At 37.2% G+C, this 25,802-nt stretch overlaps 1 protein-coding gene across 1 annotated transcript in view; it reads left to right on the top strand.

Moving 5' to 3' along the window:
• Positions 1-25,802, top strand: part of macrod2 (mono-ADP ribosylhydrolase 2) — a 614,652-nt gene that overhangs the window by 562 nt on the left and 588,288 nt on the right. Inside the window, exons 2-3 of the mRNA XM_056252970.1 lie at positions 1,715-1,819; positions 14,160-14,261. Coding sequence (XP_056108945.1) covers positions 1,715-1,819; positions 14,160-14,261 — 207 coding nt within the window. The remainder of the gene's footprint in view (positions 1-1,714; positions 1,820-14,159; positions 14,262-25,802) is intronic.

Here is a 25,802-nt window from a genome sequence, read left to right as displayed (position 1 = left end):
TGAAACACCGAATGATAAAACATTTCCATTAACCTTTGTACCATATGACTTACTCTGTGTGGTGTGAACCTGTAACGGGTAAATCCCTGTTTACTGTAAATCAGTTTGTAGAAATGCACAAGCTAAATTACAAATTGGATTGGAAGGGCTGTTAATGGATTAAAAGTTCAGTGAGATGAATATCATGCATTCTGCAGTGGCTCAGTCCTGGTCCTGGATATTCACCATCATTAGTAGTTTAGTTCTATTGCCTTCATTTGTTTTGTTAGTATACTTTCCAAACATTAGTTGGTTCAGTTATGATAAACCAATATTGGAGCTGAACTATACTTGGAGGTTCTCTACTGTTCTGTACTGTTCTATGCCGTTTTAATACTATCATATTTTAGCTTGATTTGATGTGAGAACCTTAATGATTTTGTGTTACATCGGAGACACTTTATCATTATCATTAGATAATGACATCAGATTAATTTATTTTAAGTGCATAAGCACTCCTATATTGACATAAAAATCACCCACAGTGTGACCTGATGTTCATGACAACAGTGTTTTTGACATGTCCTATGAAGGCGTGTAAAACATTAGGTTGACCGTGGCATTACTTTACACACAGTAATGGTCTGTTATCGTACATCAAATGCATAATAATATGATAAATTATATATGATGAGAGCTGTTGACTTGTGGCCTAGTGTAATACAGTGTATTGCAGTGAACGGATATCAAATGTTTCCTTTATAATATCTTTTTTTTTTTAGTGATTTGATTAAATGAATCAGCGCTGTTGTCATTTGTAGTATTTTAAAATAGTACATAGTACATCATGAATACACATTGTGCTCATAAAGGAGCCCTTGAGAAAGTGATCTTCATTCGTGTAGCAATAGGGAGTGCAGAAGGATAAAAACAGAAAAAAATAAATTAATAAAGATGGTTGAAAAGGCAGATGTAGGGGGCAGTGAGCATGAAAAATCAGTAGTGTCGGCAGGGGCACTTTGGAGCTGGTTTATAACAGGAATACCAAGCTAAAGATTCATTTTGTCTTGAAAGCGAGACATTTTTATTTTGGGAGGGTTTTAGAGCTTGTTATATTTTATGTACATGTTAACTTATTCTCACCACATAATACATAGTAAAGCCATTACAATAAATTTTTTTTTTTTTTTAATTTATATGAAATACAGAATTATGGGAAGTAAATTTGCCCCTGCATTTTTTTTTTTTTTACTGTCCATTCTATGAAAAACCCTTTACAAATGTTTTGTTATTTTGTACAAGGAAAGGTCGCATTAACTGGAGAAACAAAAGTGAAACTGAAATCGTAGGAACCAACTATGTAAGCTTTAGTCTAGTGCTAAACTAGGCTAGTTAATGAAACATGTCTTTATTACAATGAAAGGCACAAATATTTGGAAATTTCTGAATCATGTTGTCCTTGAATGCTAGATAGAACTGATCACACACGGTCTGGTTGCATGTCAGGCCTGCAGCTGTATGCTGAGCAGTGTACCCTCATTAGCCTGTCTCTGCTTTCTCACACATACTTACATGGCTGCCACAATTACCACACCAAAGAGTACCACTCTGACACGATGCACAGAGCTAGTCGCAGATGTTCCTTTATGAACCCCTCTGATTCAAACTGATTAGCTTTGCTTCACAAGACATGCTCTTGTCTGTATATGACTGTATTGTTTCTTCTGTTCCACAGAGCGCTTACTCAGTCTTGGACTAGAGGATAGGCGCAAAGATTATCGGGGAAACTATGTGACATTGGACAAGATACCCACCTGGGCAAATCATGACAATAATACAGGTAAATACCAAAGCCTTTCTGACTTCCTGTTTTTTGACCTATAGCAGACAGGTGGAGTGCTTTGAGTAGCTGTTTAAAAATGATTTGCAATTCTGTTTTATGCTAGTGGATTATACACTTTACCTTCAAGTAGCCCACAAGGTTTTACAAGAGTGAATTGTATACCGTTAATGTTTGGGATCAGTTGATTTTTCTTTTCTTTTTTTAAAGACTAATGCTTATACTCACTAAGGATCCTTTAAACGGATCAAAAGTGACAGTAAAGATGTTATAATGTTACAAAAGATTTATATTTCAAATAAATGCTTTTGAACTTTCTATTAATCAAAGGATTCTGAAAAATGTATCACAGTTTACACAAAAATATTAAGCAGCTGTTTTCAATATTAATAAAAAATAAGAAGTGTTTATTGAGCAGCAAATCAGCATATTAGAATGATTTCTGAAGGATCATGTGACACTGAAGACTGGAGTAATGATGCTGAAAATTTTGCTTTGCCATTACAGTAATAAATTTGATTAAAATATATTAAAGTAGAATAATGTTATTTCAAATTATATTATTTCACAATATTAATGTTTTTGTGTTTTGATCAACTATGTGCAGCCTTATTGGTGAACATAAGGGACTTGTTTCAAAAACATTAAAACAAATCTTTTGAATGATAGTGTATGTCTTGGTGAATAGCTTTAGAGCTCTTTTATAGTATTGAAGTTGCAAAGTCATTCTGGAAGAAGGTACTGGTTGTTTCATGTCCTTCTTTGCCAGCAGACATCATAGTCACTCTGCATGCAAGTGACTTGCTGCCCTTTTAAAAAGAAAAGGACACATGGATCAGTGTGACCCTGACAGCTCAGATATCATGGCTTATTTATGGATGAACCTACCAAATTTTTGAAAAGATGTCAGCCGCCGTCCCTTTCGTAGCCTTTGTTTGTGCAGGATTTCTAGTGCTAAGATAGTTGAGCTACCCTGACCTAAGCTTATTTTTTTTATAGATTTATTCGATGGTTTCCCAAACTGAACAGAAAGACAGTTTTTCAATGTAGCTTAAATTCTGTTATGTCCACCGCCCCCCATTTATTTGATCTCTAAAACTACATACAGAAGTCTTAGAATATCAAACATCTGAAGCTATTGTTTCCTGTTTTAAGACCAGAGTTCTGTTGCATAAAAACATAATTGGTCTACAAAAGACTCAGTCTTAAAGGGATAGTCCTACCTAAAATGAAAATTAAGTCATCATTTACTCACCCTGGTGTTCTAATGCCGTATGCCCTTTCTTTAATGCACCACAAAAAGGAGAATTTGTAAAAAAAAAATGTCAGCCGCTCACGCTTGTCCATATAATGGTAGTGAATAGCGGCCAGCATCAAACTTTTGAAAAAAGACGCAAAACTATCACAAAATGATCCCATGCCGTATGTTCCAAGTGTTCTGGTGGTATACGATGGGGTTTGGTGAAAAACAAACCGAAATATAATGTATTAATTAATGAAATTCTTGACCTTGGCTGTTGGGCTTTAGAGTTCACTCAGACTTTTTCAAATTTTCATTTTAGGGTAAACTATCCCTTTAACATAATGGCTATGTTACTGTTTATGCAACTGGCCCCAGAAGATCAGAAATAGTTTTAAAGGGATTGAAAAAAACATTGTAATTTACTTACCCTCATTTCTAAACCTAACTAGTTTTGTGAACCAACAGATTCACCAGTCTCAAAAGTGATTTGTTCACAAATCTGATGTTCACTTCTCTCATAAATGCAGCAAGGGTTTCAGTGAATGGTGACTTACATTTTTGTTTCACACACAAGACTACCGTTGACTTCAGAAGTCTTGAAAAATAGTGCTATGCACATTTAATAGTGCACCTTTATTAGTGCTATCTGGTTTGCCTGAAGGTGTCAGTCCATTTTTTTAAAATTGCATAAGAAAGATCACGGAAAACAGATTTTCTTGTTGTGTTCCACAGAAGAAAGGAGGTCACATGGGTTTGTAAATGAAGACGGCTTTTTATTTTTGGGTGAACAAGAAAGAAATGTAAGAAATTTTCTCTGCATTTTATTTTCTGTGTTATTCATCTTGCTCGTTTGAATGCAAAAAACCCCCCAAAAAACCGGGAGAGCATGAATTGCATGTTTTTACTGAGGCACAGTGGGAAACCGGTTTCATACAAAAAGTTAGACAAAGTGCAGCGCAAACACAGTATTTTTATTACTTTAACACATATTTATAAAAGACTTGAATATACTCATTCTTGAAATGTAACGTTATTTGTTTTCTCACATAATGTTCTAGAATTGACACAAAGTGCTTGCTAATTCATTTAATGAGACAGGGACACATGTAGGCACAGTACCTGTATGGATATGATCCAGAATAGATCATGATTCCAGCTAATCCAGTATAAGGGACAGCAGAGATTCTGGATTTCATCTGTCCTACAGATGATTCAGTGAAACAAGGCAGAGGAACTCTGCTATCATACTCTTCATGTCTCACAACTTTGTTAACAGGACTCTCATAGCAATGACACTTGTAAGTACACTACTGTATCCTACTGCATTCATGTCAGCAGTGCCTATTTATACTATATACACTATTATTATTATTATAGTAGTAATATGCTATTTGTTTTAAAGCAAAATATCTGTGCAGTGGGTGAAGTGAGTAAAAAATGCATTTGCAAACAATAGTTATTTGCTCTCAGTGTAAATAGACACTATATCCATCCAAAGTTGCAAATTTAACTTGTGTGCAAAATTGGAATATTTGATAAAACATTTGTGAATAAAGCACTGTTTCCATTCCATGTGTTCAAGAGAACAAAATAGTCACTTCCTGGGAAATTTGCGCAAAGTGTCTGTAATAAAAATGGAATTTGCTGTAATCGGGGAAGCCACTGTTGCTCTTTTATCCTACATCACAAATGACTTGCACCTTTATCTTGCGTTCGGAAGCCTGACGTTTGTGAACGCAGTCGTGTGAGACACAAACTCATGTGAGTTTTTTTTCTTTCTTTTTTTCTCGCATTGAAGGATTTATTCAGTAAATGTGTTTCTATATCGTGGTTTATGCCCATGTCTTCATTACAGATAAAAATGATTTAACTTAATTGAGTGCATACTTTTTTAAATTTATTGTTTGTATGCGCATTTGTAGAATTTGTGTGCATCTTGGGGTTTTGTATCCGGAGGTTTTTTTATGCAATATTCCAAAATTTGCATAAAAATAAGTGGATGGAAACATTGCTACTGTCAATTATGTTTGTTTGCTTTTTTTATTTATTTATTTTTAATTGGCCTTTTGCTTTTTTTATTATTAGATAGGGCAGAGGAGAACTGACAGGGACTGAGGGAGGAGTCAGAATTATTTTATGTTGTAATAGACTGCATGCCACTGATGCTTTGCATAAGGCTTAACATGTTTTGAACCCTAAACAATTTATTTTCGTAACCTTTCTTGGTTTGGTGTCCGCTGGTGAGAAGATGGACTTGTTCTTATTTAAAGGTGAAATGTGTAATTTCTGCTCTAGTGGCACCAAACAGAATTGCATACCTATTTCTTTTTTTAAACCGTTGGTCAGTTTACACAATTTCCACTCCAAACTCATGCAGTTGGGTTTATTGTGTTCTTCTGGTCGGGATGCTCAAAAAGTAGAGAATGTTGGTAAATATTGTTGTTCTGTGGCACTCTTTTGGAGAGAATCAACCTACAAATACAGTTTAACATATGAGCTTAGCTTAACATATTTATGCAGTTTAAAATCCATTCTGTAGAATTTCTACAGAATGAATCTCTTTTAGTCTAAAATGAGCTGTGAAAATCATCAGATTCTGTGTGGGCCTATTATTTAAAAAAAAAGTGCTCTTTTAAATAAAGGATGTTTTAAAAGTAGTACAAATACAATAATAAAAATAAATAAAAAACTTTTAAAGTCCTCTGGCCATTTTCATCTTTAGTTCTGTAGTGAGAGGATGTCGTAAAATACTAAATTAAACACTTCCGTTGACTTGGATGAGGTTTGTTCCTCGCACATCCTGTGTGTGCTCCACCAAATGGCTATGCCCTGTGCCAGCAGACCTGGAGATGAACTGACAGGAGCAGAACTGGTCCTTTCACATTAGAGCCGGAAATTTTCTCCGGCTCTACTAATCTAAATCTAAATGTAGGATGTGCTATAGGTAATTTTTCAAATAAGCATAATGAACACTGCTTCTTTTAGCTTGCAAATGTTAATGTCTTTTTTGCATATCATTTGTCTGCAGCCTATGGCATTAAATGGAGCTGACCGACTGGCCAATGCCAGCAGTTTGAGACCTGATGGTTTTGACGCTCTATTCGTTTGATTACTATCTGTTCTGTTAACCCATATGCATAGTGTTATGCCAGCGCTTTAACCAACCAGATCTGATTTCATTGGTTTCTACTCCGTTCTGGGAGCTGGTAAAAGCTACTTGAAAAGGTGACTTATTTGTAGATTTACATATACTTACATGCCTGTTATAGAGAACCCATATTGAAAGCTGGTTCAAATGTGCAGTGTTCTGTCAGGTTTGGCATTTGATGCCAAAAGGAAGAACTGAGATTTATAGAGTTATCAAAAAGCATTAAACAAATAAATAAAGATTAGATAAATCTTGGTGAGTCCATGAGATGTATTCTTTTTAGATCGTGTTGTATGTACAGGGGTTGGACAATGAGACTGAAACACTGGCCTATATATTGTTGGAGGTTTCACACCTATGCGCGGCCTGGTTGTCAATCTTCACTGATTTTACATTCCATCAGTAAGAGCACAGAGTGTGAAGGTTGAATTAACAGAGCAATAGCACAGCTGTACATATTGCAAAAATCCACACAATATAATGGGAGACATATCAAAATTCAAAAGAGGACAAATGGTTGGTGCGTGTCTCTCTGGCTCATCTGTGACCAGGTGTGTCAAAAGCTGTGGTATCCAGGGTAATGTCGGCATACCACCATGAAGGACGAACCACATTCCACAGGAGTAAATGTTGATGCAAGAGGAAGCTGTCTTCAAGGGATGTCCAAGTACCAACCCAGATTGTATCCAAAAAATATAAAACCACAGCTGCCCAACTCACCGCTGAATTAAATAGGCACCTCAATTCTCCTGTTTCTTTACAGTACTTTTAAGAGCAAGTAGCCAAAAGCTGCATGATTAGGGACTCCAGTATTTAATGAGCTTGAAACACGGACAGCTTTACGTGTGACATGAACAAGTTTTTATTAAAGGTGCTCTAAGCGATGTCATGTGTTTTTTAGGCCAAAACATTTTTTGTCACATACAGCAAACATCTCCTCACTATCCGCTGGCTGCCTGTCCCCTGAACACACTGTAAAGAAACGCGATCTCTGTAGACAGCCCATGCTTCACAAACAGCACCAAAAACAAACTGCAGCGACCCGCTCCCCGAAACATAACAAACTGTTCCAGCCAATGACCGACAAGAAGGGTTTGGGGGTGTGGTTTGGGGGGTTAGTGTGCGGATGAGGAGGAGGGAGGGTCTAGCTAGCCTCCGTTTTGTTTGACAATAGTTCGAACGTCAACAAGAAGTGACGTCACCCAGGATCGCTTAGAGAACCTTTAACTAGACTAAACACTTAAACTACTCTAACATACACATGCATACAGTTTACCAAGGGAAAGAGACCTGAAGCAGAATACAGGAAAGCAAGAAGTTTTAGCATTGTTTGAAATTCAGCAGATCAACAGCCTGAGCAAACCATCAGTTTTGTTCTAACGCGCCCTTCTTAAAAAGGGCTAAGGATACTTAAAATAATGAGACTAAGTTTGATACTTGCCTGTCTGGCCCATGTGAATTAAACTGTCCTGATGCAATTTGTTGAGGCTCCAGTTGATCTTTGCTGATGTTGTCTTGATGAGAGAAAGAACCAGAGGGAGTCAGAGCATCTTTGGTGAATGGAAAGACAAGGCCGCAGCCTGGCACAAGCTTGGGGGTCCTTAGAAGACTTCTAGTTCAGCATCATCTTCACATCAGGGTTTCAGAAAGGAACTAGGAGAGTAAGAGACTAAAGAGGTGTGATCTTGTGATCAGTGATTTTTAAAGCGTGAAGATGTCACACCCTCTGGAGGGTTCTGAGCCAATAAGAAGTTGTTCACTTTGGAGGGAATTTCTTTACAACCTTTTGTTCAAGCAGGCCTTTGAACATGTCATTTGATTGGGTGTTTAACAAAAGAATATCCAAGATTCTTATAATACTAATGCGTCACAAAGTTAGCTTAATGTAAATTAACAAATGGAGGTTTTAGAGGCTGGAGTTTATAGAGACTAAACATGCTACACTTGATTTTGGTTCACCATAGTAGCCTATGCAAGTCTGAAACATTAATGAATGTTTGAGTCTGAATACATAGGCCAAACCACATAAAAGGAAAATCATGAAATGGGAATTTGAGATGAGATTTCTCAAGTGGTTATATATAGAATATAATATAGGATTAAAAGGGTTTATTTATCCTTTTCAGCAAGAATTAAGTGAGAGTCACAACTCTCTGCAAATTCCTTTTGGGGTTGTAAAAAGTCTTATCAGTCTTAATGTGTCCTGTAACAGGACACCGGGTTCTGTCTGTGTGTTAGCTTCATTTGGGATGTTCGTTTTGGGGGAAAATTCATAGACCTTTGTTGGGAGAGTGAATTTGCTGGATTATTCATTAAATATAATGAATAATTTGTGTGTGTCTGATTGGTCCAGATGCTACAGTGCCAATGCCAAATGTCATTTTCATTGGTGCCAACAGTAGAAATCTTGGGCTGTGGACAAAGTGAAACATAATTGTTCTCTGATGAGTCCACCTTCAATTCAATTTACATTTAATGTTGTATATAGCGTATATTGCTGTATTCACAATACATATCGTTTCAAAGCAGCTTTACAGAAAATGCATGTCTACACATTACAATTTAAAGTGATCTGTTATCGGAAACCCCTTTCACACAGCGCTTTGAACCCGGCAAATTGCCGGCAAACTGCCAGAGTACCTTCTGTGTGAACGCAAACACGACCCGGGACTGATGCCGGGATCGATGCCGGGTTGGGGACCTAGTAACATTGCCGTGTTCAGACCCGGAACGCGCGCTGTGTGAACAAAAGCCGTAACCAATGCCGTGTCGTAATGATGACGCTGAAGTGAAAGCAGGCTAGTGAAACGGTACGTAATGCGCTTTTATGATCGAATCAGAGAAAAAAATGCACAAGCGTGGATTTCGCTCCAGAGAGAAATTGCAGCTCATAAGCAAACTATACACGTTGCTGAGACATTACATGTCACATCGATGTCACGTGTCTTTCCGGAACATACACGGGTTGTGTGTGAACGCGCTCTCTGATTCCGGCAAATCACTGGCAGTGTGAATGAAGCAAAATCAAACGAACCCGAGTCAAATCCCGGGTCGCTTTATCCGTGTATTTTCCGGAATCTCTGTGTGAAAGGGGCTAGAGACACGTAGAGTACTGTATTTGAGAAATGTATACATATAAAAATCACACCGTTAACTAACAATGTGTTAATGCCAACATGACTTAAGGGGAACCTGTATTTTTAAAAAGAACCAAGTGAGGACCAATGCAAAATACCATTGTATTTCAGTTAAAGGTGTAAATTTATGGAATAACTGTCATGAGGAACTAAAAATATGTGGGACACTTAGTAAGTTAAAGAAACTATTTAAAAATTATGCAATGAAACAATTTAAAGAGTGATAAATGAATAAGCTGTTTTTGTTGTATTCTAGATTGTGAAATTGAATTGCATAGGAAATACTTAGGTTTTGTATTCTCTTTAGATTTGTTTGTCAACATTATATGTAAGACAATTCTTATTTTTATTTTATTTGTTTAAAATGTGAGATGTTTTTAGGCATTATAAAAAGGGTAGGCATTATAAGCAAGAGCTTCAGCCTACACCTGTTTCAGACAGAAGTAAATATGCTGTTGTTTGTCAGCTGAACTGTGTTGAAACTAAGTTGTCTGTCTGAAATAAACCAAACTGGAGCTGACGTACTCTCTAGTTACCTCGGGACGGGCATCCCGAGATAAAACAGAAAAGCAAATGGAGAGTAATTAGTGTAGCTGCTGTTCATAACATTAAGCAAATATAACCATGTGCATTTGATCTGATCTAACTGATCTAAATGTTATGAGATGTATTATGCGAATGCTTGGCTGAAGAGATGTGTCTTTAGATTTAATCTGGCAGAGTGAGTTTGAGCCCCGAACATTATCAGAAAGATTATCCATCACTGTCTTTCCCACGTCCGTGGGAGTCAAGGTGTGGAGAAGCCCCAAAAAGGCTTGACACCCGGACTGTTGTGTGCCCAGAGTGAAGCACAGGGGGTGAATCGGTGATGTTTTGGGATGCAATTCCTTACTGTGCTTGATGGGCGCGTCACTGCCAAGGACTACCGAACCATTCTGGAGGACCATGTGTACCTAATGGTTCAAACATTGTACCCTGAAGGGGGTGCTGTGTATCAGCAGGATAATGCTCAAAATCCCTCTGGCCACTGTGAAGGACTTGGATGTGTCTTTCTCTAAATAAATTGATGCGGTATTGGTTGCAAAATGAGGTCCTACACCATAATAAGTTATTGTGGTCTAAACAGTACCAAATTAGGGTTCTTCGGCTTGTAACAATAGCAGAACCCTTTTTATAAGGTTCCATAAAGAACCATGCTTTGAAAGTGCTATAGGACATTAATGGTGTTATAAATAACTTTAAATATTAGTATTCACATCTTCATATTATTAAAGGGGTCATATAATGCCATTTTTGTACAAGCTAATATGATTCTTTAGGGTCTAAATTAAAAGTTTGTAATATACTTTAATTAAAAATTCTCATTAGTATTGTAAGAAAACACTTATTTTACCTGGTCAAAAACAGCTCTGTTTTCAGCACGCCGTTTCAGTGCATATGACTTTAAATGATCATGAGCTTTGCTGACTCCGCCTCTCTGTTCTGTGCGTACACCGTTTGTAACACAATAACACAATAACCATAACGCGTTGTTCAGTATAAACGTGGGATTATGAATTATATTGAGAACGTCGTACATAGAAAACATGCCGTAATGTACCCTGAGTGTAAACCTTAGCCGCATTCATTGTGAAGTGTGCAGCTAGCGATTTGCAAAGATATAAATATTAATATAAAGTTTAATAAAACGTTACACTCACTTCAGTTCTTCTGGAGATTCAGCAGGAACACGAATATCTGGTACCGATCCTTTATTCATGGCAGCTTCTTCCTTTATTCGAGCAGCTTCTTAGCAAATCCAGCTTTATACTGATCCTCGTTTATAAAGCAGTCTGGTGTGAAATGATTCGCGCAAACATGACAGCATTGACGTTGCTCGTGGGGAATATTCCCTTCGAAAACAAACTCAGCCACTGCGTCTTCAGCGGTTCGGATTTGGGAACATTAAAATGACTGCTGTGTTCGTTATTACACCCAAGAACAGAACACCACAATCGCTTAGACGCCATTCTGCTCATAGACAGTGCTCCAGCATTTCAACAATGACCGCGCCGGTCCGCGCAGACTATGATTGACAGCTCTCACGAGCGAGGGCGGGTCTGTGTTGAAACGCTGCTGTCAATCAACAATCGTGGGAGGGGCGTCCGTTTTATTGACGTCACAAAAACGAACGGCTCAATTTGAGGCAGGGGAAAACATATAAGGAGATTAAAACAAAAACACTGGATGGATTTTTATCATTATAGGATGGTTGTGTACAGGCACTGCCAACACACATTTCAGTACAATCAACTTGTAAAAGTGCATGTACCATTATATGACCCCTTTAATATTACTATTATTTTTTATAAATTATTTATTAATATTGTTTTTTTAGCCCTCTGTCTGGCTGGTCTTATATCTTGTTGCCTCTATTTGGGTTTTACATAAAAAAAAAAAAAAAAACAGCATGTTGTCAATTAGGAACTTTTATTTTTTATTGACATGGCAGATTGTAGAAAAAATGACACTGCTCTTACAACAGAGGTTAGCTGAATACATTATTAAATAACAATCCATTGAACACGATATAGATGTAATGAAAACCAAATTCCAGTGAAATATCTTCACAATCCCCTATGATGTCTTTACATCCTTCATTATGTGTGTATTCTGAGTAGCAATTTCTCTCTGCTGATGATGAGGTTATGATGTATAACATCATCTGAAATACGCAATTGAGTTTAGAGTTGCATTGTGTCTCTTCCAGTTGATTATGTAAAAACAGTTATGTTCATGAAGGCCAAAATTAGCAAAAATGGACAGTATGAGCCATTACCATGGTAAAAAGAAAAAGTGACAAAGTCATGGTATAGCGTTAATGTTTTTTTGTGACTGGGTATGTTTAGGCATAAAGTCATAATTTAAAAAAAATCAAACAATATGGATCATAAATTCCATATCTCTGTTACTTTGTGGAGAAGAGAAGACGAGACCCTTAACTGAACAGAGCTGCTCACACTTGCATGTCTTTTTCTCTCTTTAGTTTAACAGAACATGATTGTTAGGAAATGATTGTTACAATTTTTAAAGTTACAATTTATAGACATTTTAAGAAAGAAATTTTTAAACTGTTGAGAGTATGTTGACAGTCTGTGAAGTAACTGTAGTTGTATAGCTGAGCTCCTGAAAATCAGTAATGAAGAGGCTTTGACAGTTACAGATTTGTAAAACAAAAAAGCGTGAATAAAGAACCCTAAACTCTAACACAAAGAACCATTTCAGCATATAAAGGGTTCTTCATGACGATACGGTACTGAAATAGAACTGTTACTACATGTAAAGAACCTTTTAAAGAACCATCTTTTTTTTAGAGTGTACCCTTATAGCGTTCAAAAGTTTAACTTCGGTATGAGATTTGATTGTTTTTGAAAGAAGTCTCTTATGCTCACCAAGGCTACATTTATTTAATTAAAAATACAGTAAAAAAGTAATATTATAACTGATATTATAACTTTCTATTTTAATACATTTTAAAATATAATTTATTCCTGTGATGGCAAAGCTGATTTTTTTTTTAGCATTCATTACTCCAGTCATCAGTGTCAAACGATCCTTCAGAAAATTATCAGTTGAAAACATTTGTGATGCTTAAAGCTGCAGTCCGTAGCTTTTTTGTGGTTAAAAATGATCCAAAATACATTTTTGATAAAATACATAACAAGCCAGTGTTCAAAACTATCTGCTTGCTTTAGCTCGATTCAAAGCGGTAAACTTGTATTAATGTTTTTAATTCCAGTGGTACTGGTGGATTTCCGCGGGAAATTTGATCATGTCTTTGAGTCATTACGTCACATCTGTACACATAAAGTAAAAAAGGAGTCTCGGCTAGTAGGCTATATTGCGTGTGAGGATGCTGGAGGTGGAGATTTATAGCCTTTTCTCACAGCACTTGATATAATTAAACTTATCAATTTGATGGCGGATCCAGAAAGGTTCAAACGACAATCACCAGTGACAACAGATTCACCCGCTGTAAAATGCAAAAGACTTCGTTCGGACTTCGGAGTGGCTACAGAAAAAAAGAGACTGCAACCGGACCCATGCGAAAACAAGGATAAATATTGGAAGGACATTACATGTAGTCACGCAATGCTGACGTTGTTAACATTATCATTAATCTGTGATTCTGAATGACGGTATCCACACAGTCTATGATCCACACCGGCACGGTGACTGACAGCTGCACATTCTCCTCAAACATTAGATTCACCCACGCTGTGCCGTGTCGAGGCACAACCCACGTAAAGTTGATAATTCCGCAAATAACTGCAATTGCAGATTTCGAACAGAGATGGCGACAAAGAGGAAAAACTGCGGACTGCAGCTTTAATATTATTGTGGAAACCGTTATGCAGTAGATGGGCACAATTGATATTAAACAAATCAGTCAAATTTGTCCAAATGTTCTGCTGGTAGTAGTTAGAAAATTTTGCTCTGAAGATACTTGTTCCTGAGAGAGGTTTTTATTTTCTTGTCCGCAGAAAGCGCAACAGCACATGTCCAAGTACGTTCACCCACCAGGCCATGTCTCTGACAAAGTCTATTTTTGACCAGTGGCCACAGGGTCTCTACCACTTCTTAATTTATTTCATGTAGTCCTGTTCCATCTTTCAAAACTTTAGTTTTGAGTGATTACAGAGTGAATATTGGTCAGTACAGTGTTGTAAGACCTTTGATGAACTGTTTTGTTCTGATCAATATCGAGAGTCAACATGCAGTTGAAATGGCAGTTGTTGTGTAAGTTAACTTTACTCTATTGTTACCTTACAGCTACTGAGGAAGAAGAACATCAGTCTTTCTCCTTGGCTGACAAAGTGACTCTGTACAAAGGTGACATCACCATCCTGGAGGTTGATGCCGTAGTGAATGCTGGTGAGTTTGCTGATTCTGATCAATTCTCACAGTTTTAGTACATTAGCAAGGCAATTAGTGCACAATTATTGCACTGATTTTTATTTCAAGTTTATTTTAGCGTTTGCTTTAGCTGAATGGTTTGCATAGTCTTTGATGCACTTTGCATTTGTTGTCCTTGCCTGACCTCTAGTGTCTATAAGTGGTACAGGCATGACTACTGTTTTTCTTTTTTTCTTTTTCGTGCTGATGCATTCTACAGGATGGGATGAGAGATTCCTGCTTATGTATATTTATTTCTGTACAGTGTGTTTCTCTCCACAGTGGATTTTCCTGTTTATAACAGTTCTGTATTGATTTGTCGTAAATGTTCTTTCACAGGAATGTTGCGTTTCCTTTTCAGGATGAAACAGGAAACCAAGAAACAAACTTGTAAAAATGACTTTTCCTTTTGTTTGCAGGGTTAGATTGGTATTATCTGTCTCTCTGGCTTGTTAATTGTCTTGTCATATTGCACAAATATACTCACTTTGTGCCCATTATTGCCTCTTTTGTAAAAATCTATCAGTTTGTTCTGAATGGAAAGGAGCATTTTTTTTAGTAGATGTTCTGCAGAAATAGATGCGTGTTAATTGGGTTATGCTGCAGTGAGGGAGCACATGGATGACACTGTCAATGTCATGGTTTACCTTAAATCAAGGAAACCTGGGTAATAGGAAATTTAAGTACTTACAGGACTTGCAGAGTATTTAGTATGTGTTGTGTGGGAGATTGTCATTGATTAGATGTGTTCACTCAAGATGCTTATCTCAGCATCAGTCATTGAGAGGAATAGTTTAACATTCCCGTCACAGAGAGTGATTGGAAATAGTGTTGCGGTTCGTGTCTGAAACCGCTGTCTGTTTGACAAGAGCATCTGTGAAATGTTGTTTTTTTGTTTTGTTTAGCTAGACCATTGAATCTTTAACAAGAAAATGAAATTCTTAACAGCTGTATTATGCTCTGCCTATAACATGTACAAACATGTGTTTGTGAATGATTGAGGTTTTTTGTTTCTCTCAATGTTTAGTTCAGGCAGTATGCAGCCTAATTGAAGTAATGATGCCTGTGAGCTTTGGGATATTTAGACCAATCTAAACCTTCTGTTGAGTTTACTGCTGTTCTGGGTGCAGAGGATCCTTGTACACTAGTAGATTCATTATCACTGGAGCTTGTCTATGAGTTTTGCCTCTCCTTTATGTGTGTATTGATACTCCTATCCTAGGATATTTCTACAGTCTTCATAGTGTGATGTAGGACTACAAGCTGATATAGCTAAATATTAACCTGTTTTTATATAAGCGATACTATTAATTGTATGCTTAATGTGACATATATATATATATATATATATATATATATATATACACACACACACACACACACACACACACACACACACACACACACACTGATTTAGCAAAGTGTCAGATAGTAAATAAAAGAGTGTTACATTATGTTGTGAACATTTGTCAGGAATTTGTGCCTAATTCTATGAATAATTAAGTATTTTAGGTGTTTGGAACAAAGGGCTATTGTTTTCAGAGGTCTGGGACAGAATCGTGGACCCAGTGGGAAGGCTTTACCTCAGATGGTCTTTGAGTTTGAATCCTAAAAAAGACCCTAAGAGAGTTTTCATGGTTGTCCCTTGACAACTGCTTTTGTATACAAGACAACTTTCCCCTCTAAAACTTTCTGCAAGGTTTCAGTAAGGTCAGTCAGCATAGAAAACAGGAAATGAGAGAACAGGCTGAGTGGGATGCTTGTCTAATCTCGTGGTCTGACACAATCATACCGATGTGAAACTGCAACAGTAAGCAAAATGAATAATGTGTTCAGTTGCACCGTGGTTGAGCCTCTCTCTGTCCTTTATTTCAACAAGTTTTTTTGCGCATTCTTCACATCAGTGGTTGCATAAAATAATGTGAAACTGTTTATTTAGTGTTTGTGGCATTGAATTAGGAAAGTAATTGGTTTAAAGGCTTCAGAGTATGAGGGAGATGACTTATCATGCAGACGGGTGGCTGTTCATCCATCAAAGGCCAGTGGCTCAGGCCAGGAAAGTAATCGCATTATTGGAACCATGCTTTGAAATGATTCTTAAAGCCCCATTTGCTCCAGTGTTTTTGCGTTTAGATTCCTGGAATGATGTTTCCATCTCAAAGCTATAATATGATGATAAGAACAATCAGAAAGAATCTCTGCGATTGCGGGGAATTGTCTTTTTTTGTTTCCAGCAGTTATGCTTGAAATGGATACAGCATTGTGCTCTTGAGAAAAAGCAGTTGCTGGGGTGTTTTTCTTTTCTTTTTTTTCTTCAATGTTTAAATGTGCTGTTATTTTTTAAACTCAGAAATATGTCAGATTACATAGTAAAATGCCTTGTAAACACTTTATAAGTCAATTTAATCAAACTATTGTATTGGACAGTAGTGTTGTCAAATTTCAGTATCGATACGTATCGAAATATTGCTATATCTGAAATGATTCCAATACTATTTTTCTGCAGTATTGATAAACTGATACCAGCTGCAAGTTCTCTTTCTTCCCTCTGATGGTGAATTGACAGTTTGAAAATGAATGTGTGTAGTATAAATGTAATCTGGATGGACGTTCTATATTCACCATGTTGTCTTTGTCATGTGACCTACCATGTTATGTCTCACATATTTCGGATGGAGCCTTTCTCTAGAAGAAGCGAGTGAATGAAGGAAAGTTTCTTTCAATCCCTCTAAAATTTGATAATGATAAGTCTCAGGCAGTAGCACTGATTGCCAATTACGTACTTGAGGAAGTGAATTGCATCATTGAATGGATTTGGCTTCTTTTGTAACATCTTAGATGTTAGAAGAAAGACAACCACCCTCCCCATAAGAGTCCCAGCTGACTTGAGACCCGTTCACACCAATAACAATAAAGATAAAAGCATTGACCAAAATTAAAAACGCAACACCTTTTGTTTTTGCCCCCATTTTTCATGAGCTGAACTCAAAGATCTGAGACTTTTTCTATGTACACAAAAGGCCTATTTCTCTCAAATATTGTTCACAAATCAGTCTAAATCTGTGTTAGTGAGCACTTCTCGTTTGCCGAGATAATCCATCCGCCTCACAGGTGTGTCCGGGGGGATTCTAATTGGCTGTCATTTGTTTTTTTTAATCGTTCATTAGCTGGAACTTTTTTTTTTCCTTGGTGTGTTGGTATATATGTAATCAGTTATTTTCCTGCACTTATAAAATGATTGACTTGATGAGCCTGATTTCCGCTGTCCTCGCACATCTGACAGTCGTCTCTTCTGGCCCTCGCAATGAAAAACAACTTCATAAAAACTCTTAAGAAAGGAATGAAATCATGGTTATTCTCCTAATTATGCAGAGAGGTTGGCGCAAGGACCGTCTGGTCATCATAAACTTTTTTTTTTTTTCTCTTCCGATTATAATAGTTTTTACTCCTCTCCAGCTCTTTTATTGCGTTTAGCGTTGAGGAATATTACTGCAATAAAGAATCCTCTTGAGGCCCTTGCTCAAAAGGCCTACTTCAGATCATAAAAATATTATATTCCATAGCTTGAGTTTGAGGACTTAATATTCTTTCTGTATTAGAAAGGTGTGGCTGCTGACATGCATATATTTTTATATATAATGCTTTTAGTCTTTTCCAATAATGACTAGAAAAGCATGAAAAGGCCAAAAAGCACCATAATATTGGTACAACTTCTGAAGGCATATTATGGCTTTAGAGGCTAATATTTTGTGTTCTTCACTGAAAAGTTAACTATTTTTTGGCTTCAGAATGATAGACTTTTTGGGGGAATGTTTCCTGTAAAACTTAAAATATCACAAAAATGAGACCAAGAGGGGATTGCAAAGTCTGTGTATAAACGAAGACTGTTTACTCGCATTACTGTGAATGAGAGAAACTACAATGCAATATGGTGAAATAATTCCCACCTTCTAAATAAAAAAGGCCAATGGCCAATTGGTGAAGTAGTCCTGTCACTGCAGCGTTTGTTAGAAGCTCTGGTTCCCATAGAAACAGTCAGTTTCCTGCAATTTGCGCATGGTACTACGCGCATTGGCTCAACCTCAAATATACTTAAACAGAGTTAAAAAAGCATTTAAGAAACTACACATAATTTTTATGGCTGATTTAAAATATTATTTAAATGCAAGTTCATCAATGCGTTTTTTTTAAATTACAATATTTCCACATGCAAGAACGAAATGGTTATCTGTAGGCAGCATCATTCTCTTTTGGTGTGTTTACTCTTTTGGATTCATTGTCTGAGGTGTCTTGGAGTTATCATTTATCCGGCTGAATTGCTTGACATCTTTGAAATAGATCGGGAACTAAATTAATGATTTTTTTTATTTAAACGGATAGTTCACTCAAAAATCTAACATTTTGTCGTATTTTGCTCACCCTCAAGCATAATTTGCTCGTGTTGTTCTAAACTTGTAGAATTTTCTTTCTCAACACGAATTATTTTGGGGTGTGCCCTTTCTTTTAAGTACACTAAATGCTGTGATGATAATTTTGTGCTTGGTTTTCTTTTTAACAGAATTGTGCTGTAAAGATTAGGTCTACTAATCTAGCTTTGTAGCTTCTAATTCTGGAGATCTTCTCCTTGTGACTTTTGTTGCTTTCACATCCATTTGAGTCACTGACAACAACAACAAAAAATGTTTTTTAATACAGCAATGTAAGTGAATAAAGTGTGCTGGTTTTACACCATGCCCTGTAGAGTTTGCATTGGAAATGTCAGGCAGCATGAAATTAAATGGCAACAGTAATTAATTCTGGGCGGCTTCATGCTGCATGCTGAGAGAGGTGAGGCTGTAAGCATGTTAAATGGGTTTTTAAATCACTCTCTGGATGGCCAATTATTTTTTCATAGAAATAAATTTCTTGTCAGAGCTGCTAATTGAAATAGCAACTGACATCAGGGTCGTGATAGGTGCAGAAATTTTAATTGCTCTCTTTCTTGTTTTCACACAAGGTGTCGGTTCGCAAAGCAAGCAAAACAAACACTGGATAAAAAAAAAAAAATCTGTCTGACAGAGCGGTCAGATGGTGAAGCGTCTAAATGTAGCATTGAAACTTATGCCAAAAATATCTGTCTGGCAAAAAATGAGAACAAACAGTCAACATTAAAACTTAAACTAAAAATAAAAATGGAAAAAAACTACAACTAAACTTGAGTTGTGTGAAGCATATGGTTGAGCACTTCACCATTTGAAGATGTCGTGCAGGCTTTGTGCTCAGGAGGGGAGAGTGTCGGTTTGTAATTATGAGAGCTGTTCAGAAAGAAACAGAAAACTGTGTCTTTTGCCCTGTAGCGTGGTGAGACGTAGCCACAGACGAATGCAGTAATGGAGTCTAATGCACTCTAAACATTAAATGTTCTATGAGTCACAAAGCTTAATGGAGAGCACTTGCATGTTTAACCGAAGACGGGCCTCGGCTCTTTTGTAATTGACATTTGAAAGTGGGAAAAGAGCACTCCTTATCAACACGACTTGCAAAGGGGAGGGGGAGAAGAGCCAGTGTTTAGTCTGTCATCATCAAAAAATGGCCCTAAGATGTAAAGCGGAGCTTATGTTGCTAAAAGCACAAGAGGTATCTTTTGATTTGCTAAAGTAAATTCACATTCATTTTCTTTCTCTTCGTTTAATGTATATACCGTGATGTATCTTTTAGAGCAGGTGTTCCCACACTTTTTCATTCCAGGACTCAACTAGCTTAATTGGTACATTATCAGAAATTTTGCTAATGATTAAAATAGCAGCTGAAATGGCTATGTTGAAATGATATGAAGAATAACTGAGTAGTTTCAGTCTGCTGACATGGCAGAACAAATTTACAGAAACTAATTATGTAGTGTATATATAATGAATTCTGTAGTAAATGAAGTAGCCTACTGTAGCCTACTGTAAGCTTAATCTTAATCAAAAGTAAAAAAAAAAGTCAGAATTTATTTATTTTTTTGAAAGTAGGTCTAAAACCTGTACAATTTCAGTACTAAAATTTACGGTTTAATTTCTTAATTTACAGATGTTAAACTATCAAGCTTTTATTTATCAAACGCTTGTCCTCCGGATATGAACAGTGTTCAAGCGAGTGTGGTTAAACTCATCGTGGTGTTCAGTGCAGAAAACGCTTTTGTACTCGTGTTTGTGTGTGTGTGAAATGCTTTGTAAATGTTTTTCCTTATGTGTTGGAAGGTAGCCAAATGCACGCGGGGAAATGCAAACAACGCATTCTTACGACCATATTTTGAAAGACAACAGCGCTGAGTTGAACAGACGACAGAGATGAATGTGTTTCCCAAAAGCATCATAGGCCTAATTGGATCTAGAACCATATAGTCTCTATGATCAACTTAGCTCCTGATGCTTTTGGGAAACGCAGCCCATACCTAAATCAGCCATTCGTGACATTTGAATTCTCCGGTGTAATGTAATACAGTGCAGTGATTGGAGTAAACGAGTTTCTTCTCGTTAATAATGCGCACCGAACAGCTTAATAAACCAAGTCACTCTGAGACGCTGAAAACGCACGTGCTTCATGAAACACAATGCTGATATTTATGTAATTAAATCGCAGCCTTTGCGATTCGAAAATCACACTAAGCAATATAACAATTTCTATTTAACATTCACTGAAACGTAAATTTAGCTGCAGCCAAGTGACTGCTCTTCCCACTCTGACCCACAGTTTGAAAACCTCTGTTTAGAGGGTAATGACCAGGTACCAGTTGAACTCCTAACATACACAAAGTTCTACACACACCCCTCTTCATGCATGTTAGTTTAAAAATATTTGGGCTAATTTTATTATGTTTTCAGATACCTGTAAGTAAGCCTGGGCAATATACAGTAGCTAGAACAAGATCCGGCTTGACAGCCAATGACTCAGTGGGTGGGTGCGACCCTGCAGAGGAGCAGTTTGGAGAATGGAAGGATCCCCTCTCTCATATTGATCAGTATGCAATCATAATAGTTGCCTGATATCTGAATGAATCTTTTTTATTATTTATTTCAGTTCATAAAGTTTTTTTTTTTCCAATAGGACTATATGTATATTACCATTCAAAAGTTTGACGTTTACAAGTTTTTTTTATAAATGTTTTTTTTAATTCAGCATACAGCAAAACAATAATATTATGAAATATTTTTATAATTTTAAAATGACTGTTTTCCGTTTTAGTACATTTTAAAATTGTTAATTGTTCCTGTGATGGCAAAGCTGAATTTTCAGCATTATTACTCCAGTCTTCAGTGTCACATGATCCTTCAGAAATCATTCTGATATGCTGATTTGGTGCTCAAGAAACATTTATTACTATTATCAATGTTGAAAACAGTTGTGCTGCTTGATATTTTTAGTCTATAAGAACATTATTTATTTTAAATTGAAATCTTTTGAAACTTGTCTTCACTGTCACTTAACAACATACATTTTTATGTTTTGTTATCATAATTGAGATGTATAAATTAATTTCTTTTCATTTTGAACCGATGAACTTTGCTAACTTTTACACTGTTTATGGCCAAAGAAGACATGATGGCCAGAGAAGACATGCATTAACCATTCTGATATTCACAATATTGCTTATTTTATATTGGCAACAAAATTATTGCAATCATATTGACAATATTCGATTACGTCACCCAGTACCAGAAGTAGTGTTGTGATCTGTTCAGTTTAACATGTTTAATCTTTATTACCATGTATAAATCAGTGAAGGCTGCTAATACTAATGCCACTATGTAAAAAATAGTCGCATTAGTAATGGAGACAATGGTTGTCCTCCAAGCCAAGATAGATAACTTTGGTCAGGCTTGAAGTCTTCTTAACTCACAATAAAACATGTCTTGCAGAAGTTCAGTAACAGCAGTCCTTGTTTCAAGGATGTTTTTCTTTGATGTCTGTGATTTTAGGGCAAGAGAGCATGGGCAATTTGAAGACTTCAAGTCTAAGTAATTTTCAGCAGTATTGATTCTGCAGTGATGTGAGCAAGAGAAAGAGTGTGGAGTGCTGCTGTTGGTGGGGGGAGGACTGTTTGTGTTTGTATGTGTTTGACTGGATGAAGGAGGGAAATGAGATGGACATTTTGGTTTGGTATTTCTGTTCAAGGCTTTAGCACTTAATAAAATCAGTTTGTGATATAATGCCTTACTGACCTTCGCTCTCAAACTTATATTGATTACAGACCCTCTAAAAAACACGCACATGCGCGCACACATATGCACACGCACACACTGATAGTTCAAATCGAAGTCCACAGTTCAGTCTGGAGTCTGGACAGTAGAAAGTGAGTTGATGTGCAAACTTGTGATTGTTGCAATGTTGCATCAGGAATGAAAATCGATGGCCGCTGCCCATGGCAGTTGCTGCTCTAATGAACAGTGAAATAACTGTGTGTGTGTGTGAGCGCAGAACCGAATTCCCTTTTAAAAGCCCTGTTAAGATTGGCAGCATGATGGGATTCAGGCTCAGGGCCTTCTGTAATACTACACGCACATATTCTCTCGCTTGCCTTTTCCCCCCAAAATTTGCATTGCTGATTGCAAATGGAAATGAAACTGACCTCAATTGTGAAACTGTCTCGCACTCTTGCACATCTGTGGCTTGACGTTTAACCTTTGAAAGTAAAAGTGCAGGGATTGTCTTAGGTATTTTCAGGATCCTTTAGGAGACTTTGCTTTATTGTTGAAGATTTGAGTGTCATAATGTGCTAGAGGAACGTGTCAGCTCAACCTAATGTTGCGACGTGAAAATGGAACATACCAAATCCTCAGGCATTCTGGAATTCATTTTTTTAAATCTTAGAAGTATAATGTAGTTTGTAAAGTGCTAAGTGTAAGTATCACTTGTGGTCTCAGACGTTTGGATCCCACTGTATTTCCAGCTTGTCTTCACTGGAACTGCTGGGCAGCTTGACACTTTGGCCTAAAGAGGGCACTGTGCATCCACGAGAAACCTGATGCTGACTGTAACCTGAGAAAACAGCTCAGACCTGCAAACTGCCAGTGCTCATCTCTGTTGTTTTGACCAAATCCACAGCGCATGTTTGGATAGCTGCTTGTATTCCTGGGATGTCGCGGTTGTGACGGATGGCTCTCGTCTTACTTTAGTCTCAGGTTACCGAGATGAGGGGATGTAGCTTACGTGTATATTTGTACACGTGGGAAGTTGTAGACATACAGTTGGTTTTTGGCTAAAATAAAATTTAAACCATTTTGAAAATAAAGGGAACAAGGTGATCTCTTCAGATCTGTTCAGTCTTACAAAGGGAAGAGGGAGAAAATGGAGCATCAATCAAAACATGTAACCTCAATTGTGATTTGGTGTGTGGAAACATGCACAAGCAAAGAGATAAACATGGCAAAAGAAGCACAGAGCGATGATACATTCATTGCTTGCTGACAGCATCCCGTTCCTTCTCGTGGAAACTAATTTTCCCAAAAGTTAGTTCAGCTCAGTCACCTGCTGGCTGCCGTTGTCTGTGCTGCTGCTTTGCTGCTAATTTACCCAGATGGCTCCATGTCATCCTCATTTTTTCCTGCCATTTTGTAAAATTTTATGACTAAACGCTAGTATTTCAGATGTTCATTGAAGTCTGTCTTCCGAGCTACAAGACTATGGTAATCTGTGTGCCTAAGCAGAAATGCTTATTAGGTACTTGGTTACATGCCCACGGTGGGAATATTTGCAGTAATGGCCCCTCTGAACATTTTCATAATGGGCCGTTCAGCGCTCCACAAATACAGATTTCAGAAAGCATGTGCTGTTTTTGAAGGAGGTTGTTTGCAGAGCGGAGGGTTTTCTTCTTCTCTTTGAAAAAGACATGTCGTTTAATGTAGACCACCAATGGGCTTATCAGAGTTACGCCTTCCAGTATTACCCCTAAGCCTGGGATACAATTGGATTTTCTTCCCCCCCTTCTCCATAAAGGACCTCTCCCAATGTTTGTCGCTCATTTCATAACAGTCAGTCATTCCCTCTGCTCACTCCACTTTGTAATCTGCCTGAGAAAATTTTATCTGTTGCCCATTCCCTCATCTTTTCTATAGTTACGCAAAACCTTTGCAAAGTGAGCTTTTTTACACTAAAGCCCCTTCAAGGACCTGTATTGAATTCTGGGATAAATGCAGCTGAATTGAACTTTAATTAACAGCCCATAATTATAAAGCACTCAGCATTAAACAGCATTAATGGGTGGAATTTAGACTTGATGTTTAAATTGAAAGGCGGCTGCACTTTCCTTACGTTAGCACGTAACTTTATCTGTGCTTCTGTGCGCTATTGCAGATCAAATGGTTGTATGAGGAAATTGATTTTGATGGTGGTGTAGCTGTCCTGCACTTTAACAGATGGAATTGAATGGATCTGTGCTTCATGGCTGTTCTCTCGTTCTCCTTCATCTGTATGCTAATGCCAGACAAATGGCGATTGTTAGGAAATGAGTTTCAATTGACTTGACAGGAGTTATATTATTGTTCTCATTGCACAACCACATAAGCCAACCACACTTTTCGGCTTAGCAAACTGAAGTTTAATGCTGTTATGGGCAGATAACATTTCAAAAGCCTTCATGCGTTTTCTGACTAATAATTCTTTGTAATCAAATCCAGGAAGTATTGCATGAAAGCAGGTCGGAAAGCACATGATGACAGGCTCTTTACACTAGATGTACGGATCTCTGCTTTAGCTAACTACAGAGGTGGTGTTTGAGTGTTTGATGTAGTTGGTGGAATAATGATTTAAAAGTATTAGTAGCTTAGAATGCAAACCTTGAAGTTTTTTCCCCCCATCTGCTTAACTCTGAATATATATGGGTTGTTCTTCAGTTAAGGGAACTTTTCTGTCCCCTAGGATGAGTTTTAAACCGTAAATGGTTTAAAAATGCTCTAGTTTGGAAGTAGACATTATTATAAAATAATTACTTAATTTCTTGCTTTATTCTATTTTTTTTGAAAGAGGGTTAAAAAGTTAACTTTACAGAATTTTGTTCTTATATACTTTTTTTTTACTTTTTAAAGGCCCATTGAAGTGCCTTAAAACATGTAAAGTGTCTTAAAACAATTTCAACTGAAACATAAAGACAGGGCGGGACATATTGAGCAGCTCCTCCCCCTTTTTTTAAAAAGAGCCAAGCGTTTCGTTTATATAACGGCTCGGCCAGAGCCGTTTAGCTCGGCAAAGCCGCATTTGACAGCCAGTCAAATAGATCCCCCTTTAGATTTAATATGAAACTGTTACTAAAGCAAAACAGTGATGATAAACATGCTGAGGATGTGTAGTTTGTGTAGATGTGTCGTTTTGAAATGTATGTTGGTGCATGCATGGCACCGGTGTTCTCTCTTCCACTCGTCAGTGCTGTTTCTAATGTCGAGTCTGTCTAACCGTTTCTCCTCCATATCGCTTTAAAACAAAGTATTCTGTGTAGAATTCAAATGGGTTCGATATGTTTTCTGGTCTGCGCCAACTCGCGCATATGATACTCTGTACTCTGTA

This window comes from Rhinichthys klamathensis, unplaced genomic scaffold (genome assembly GCF_029890125.1).
Source record: "Rhinichthys klamathensis goyatoka isolate OS25496 unplaced genomic scaffold, OSU_Roscu_1.1 h1tg000100l_1, whole genome shotgun sequence".
NCBI classification, from domain to species: domain Eukaryota; kingdom Metazoa; phylum Chordata; class Actinopteri; order Cypriniformes; family Leuciscidae; genus Rhinichthys; species Rhinichthys klamathensis.
This window is presented reverse-complemented; position numbering and strand designations above follow the sequence as displayed.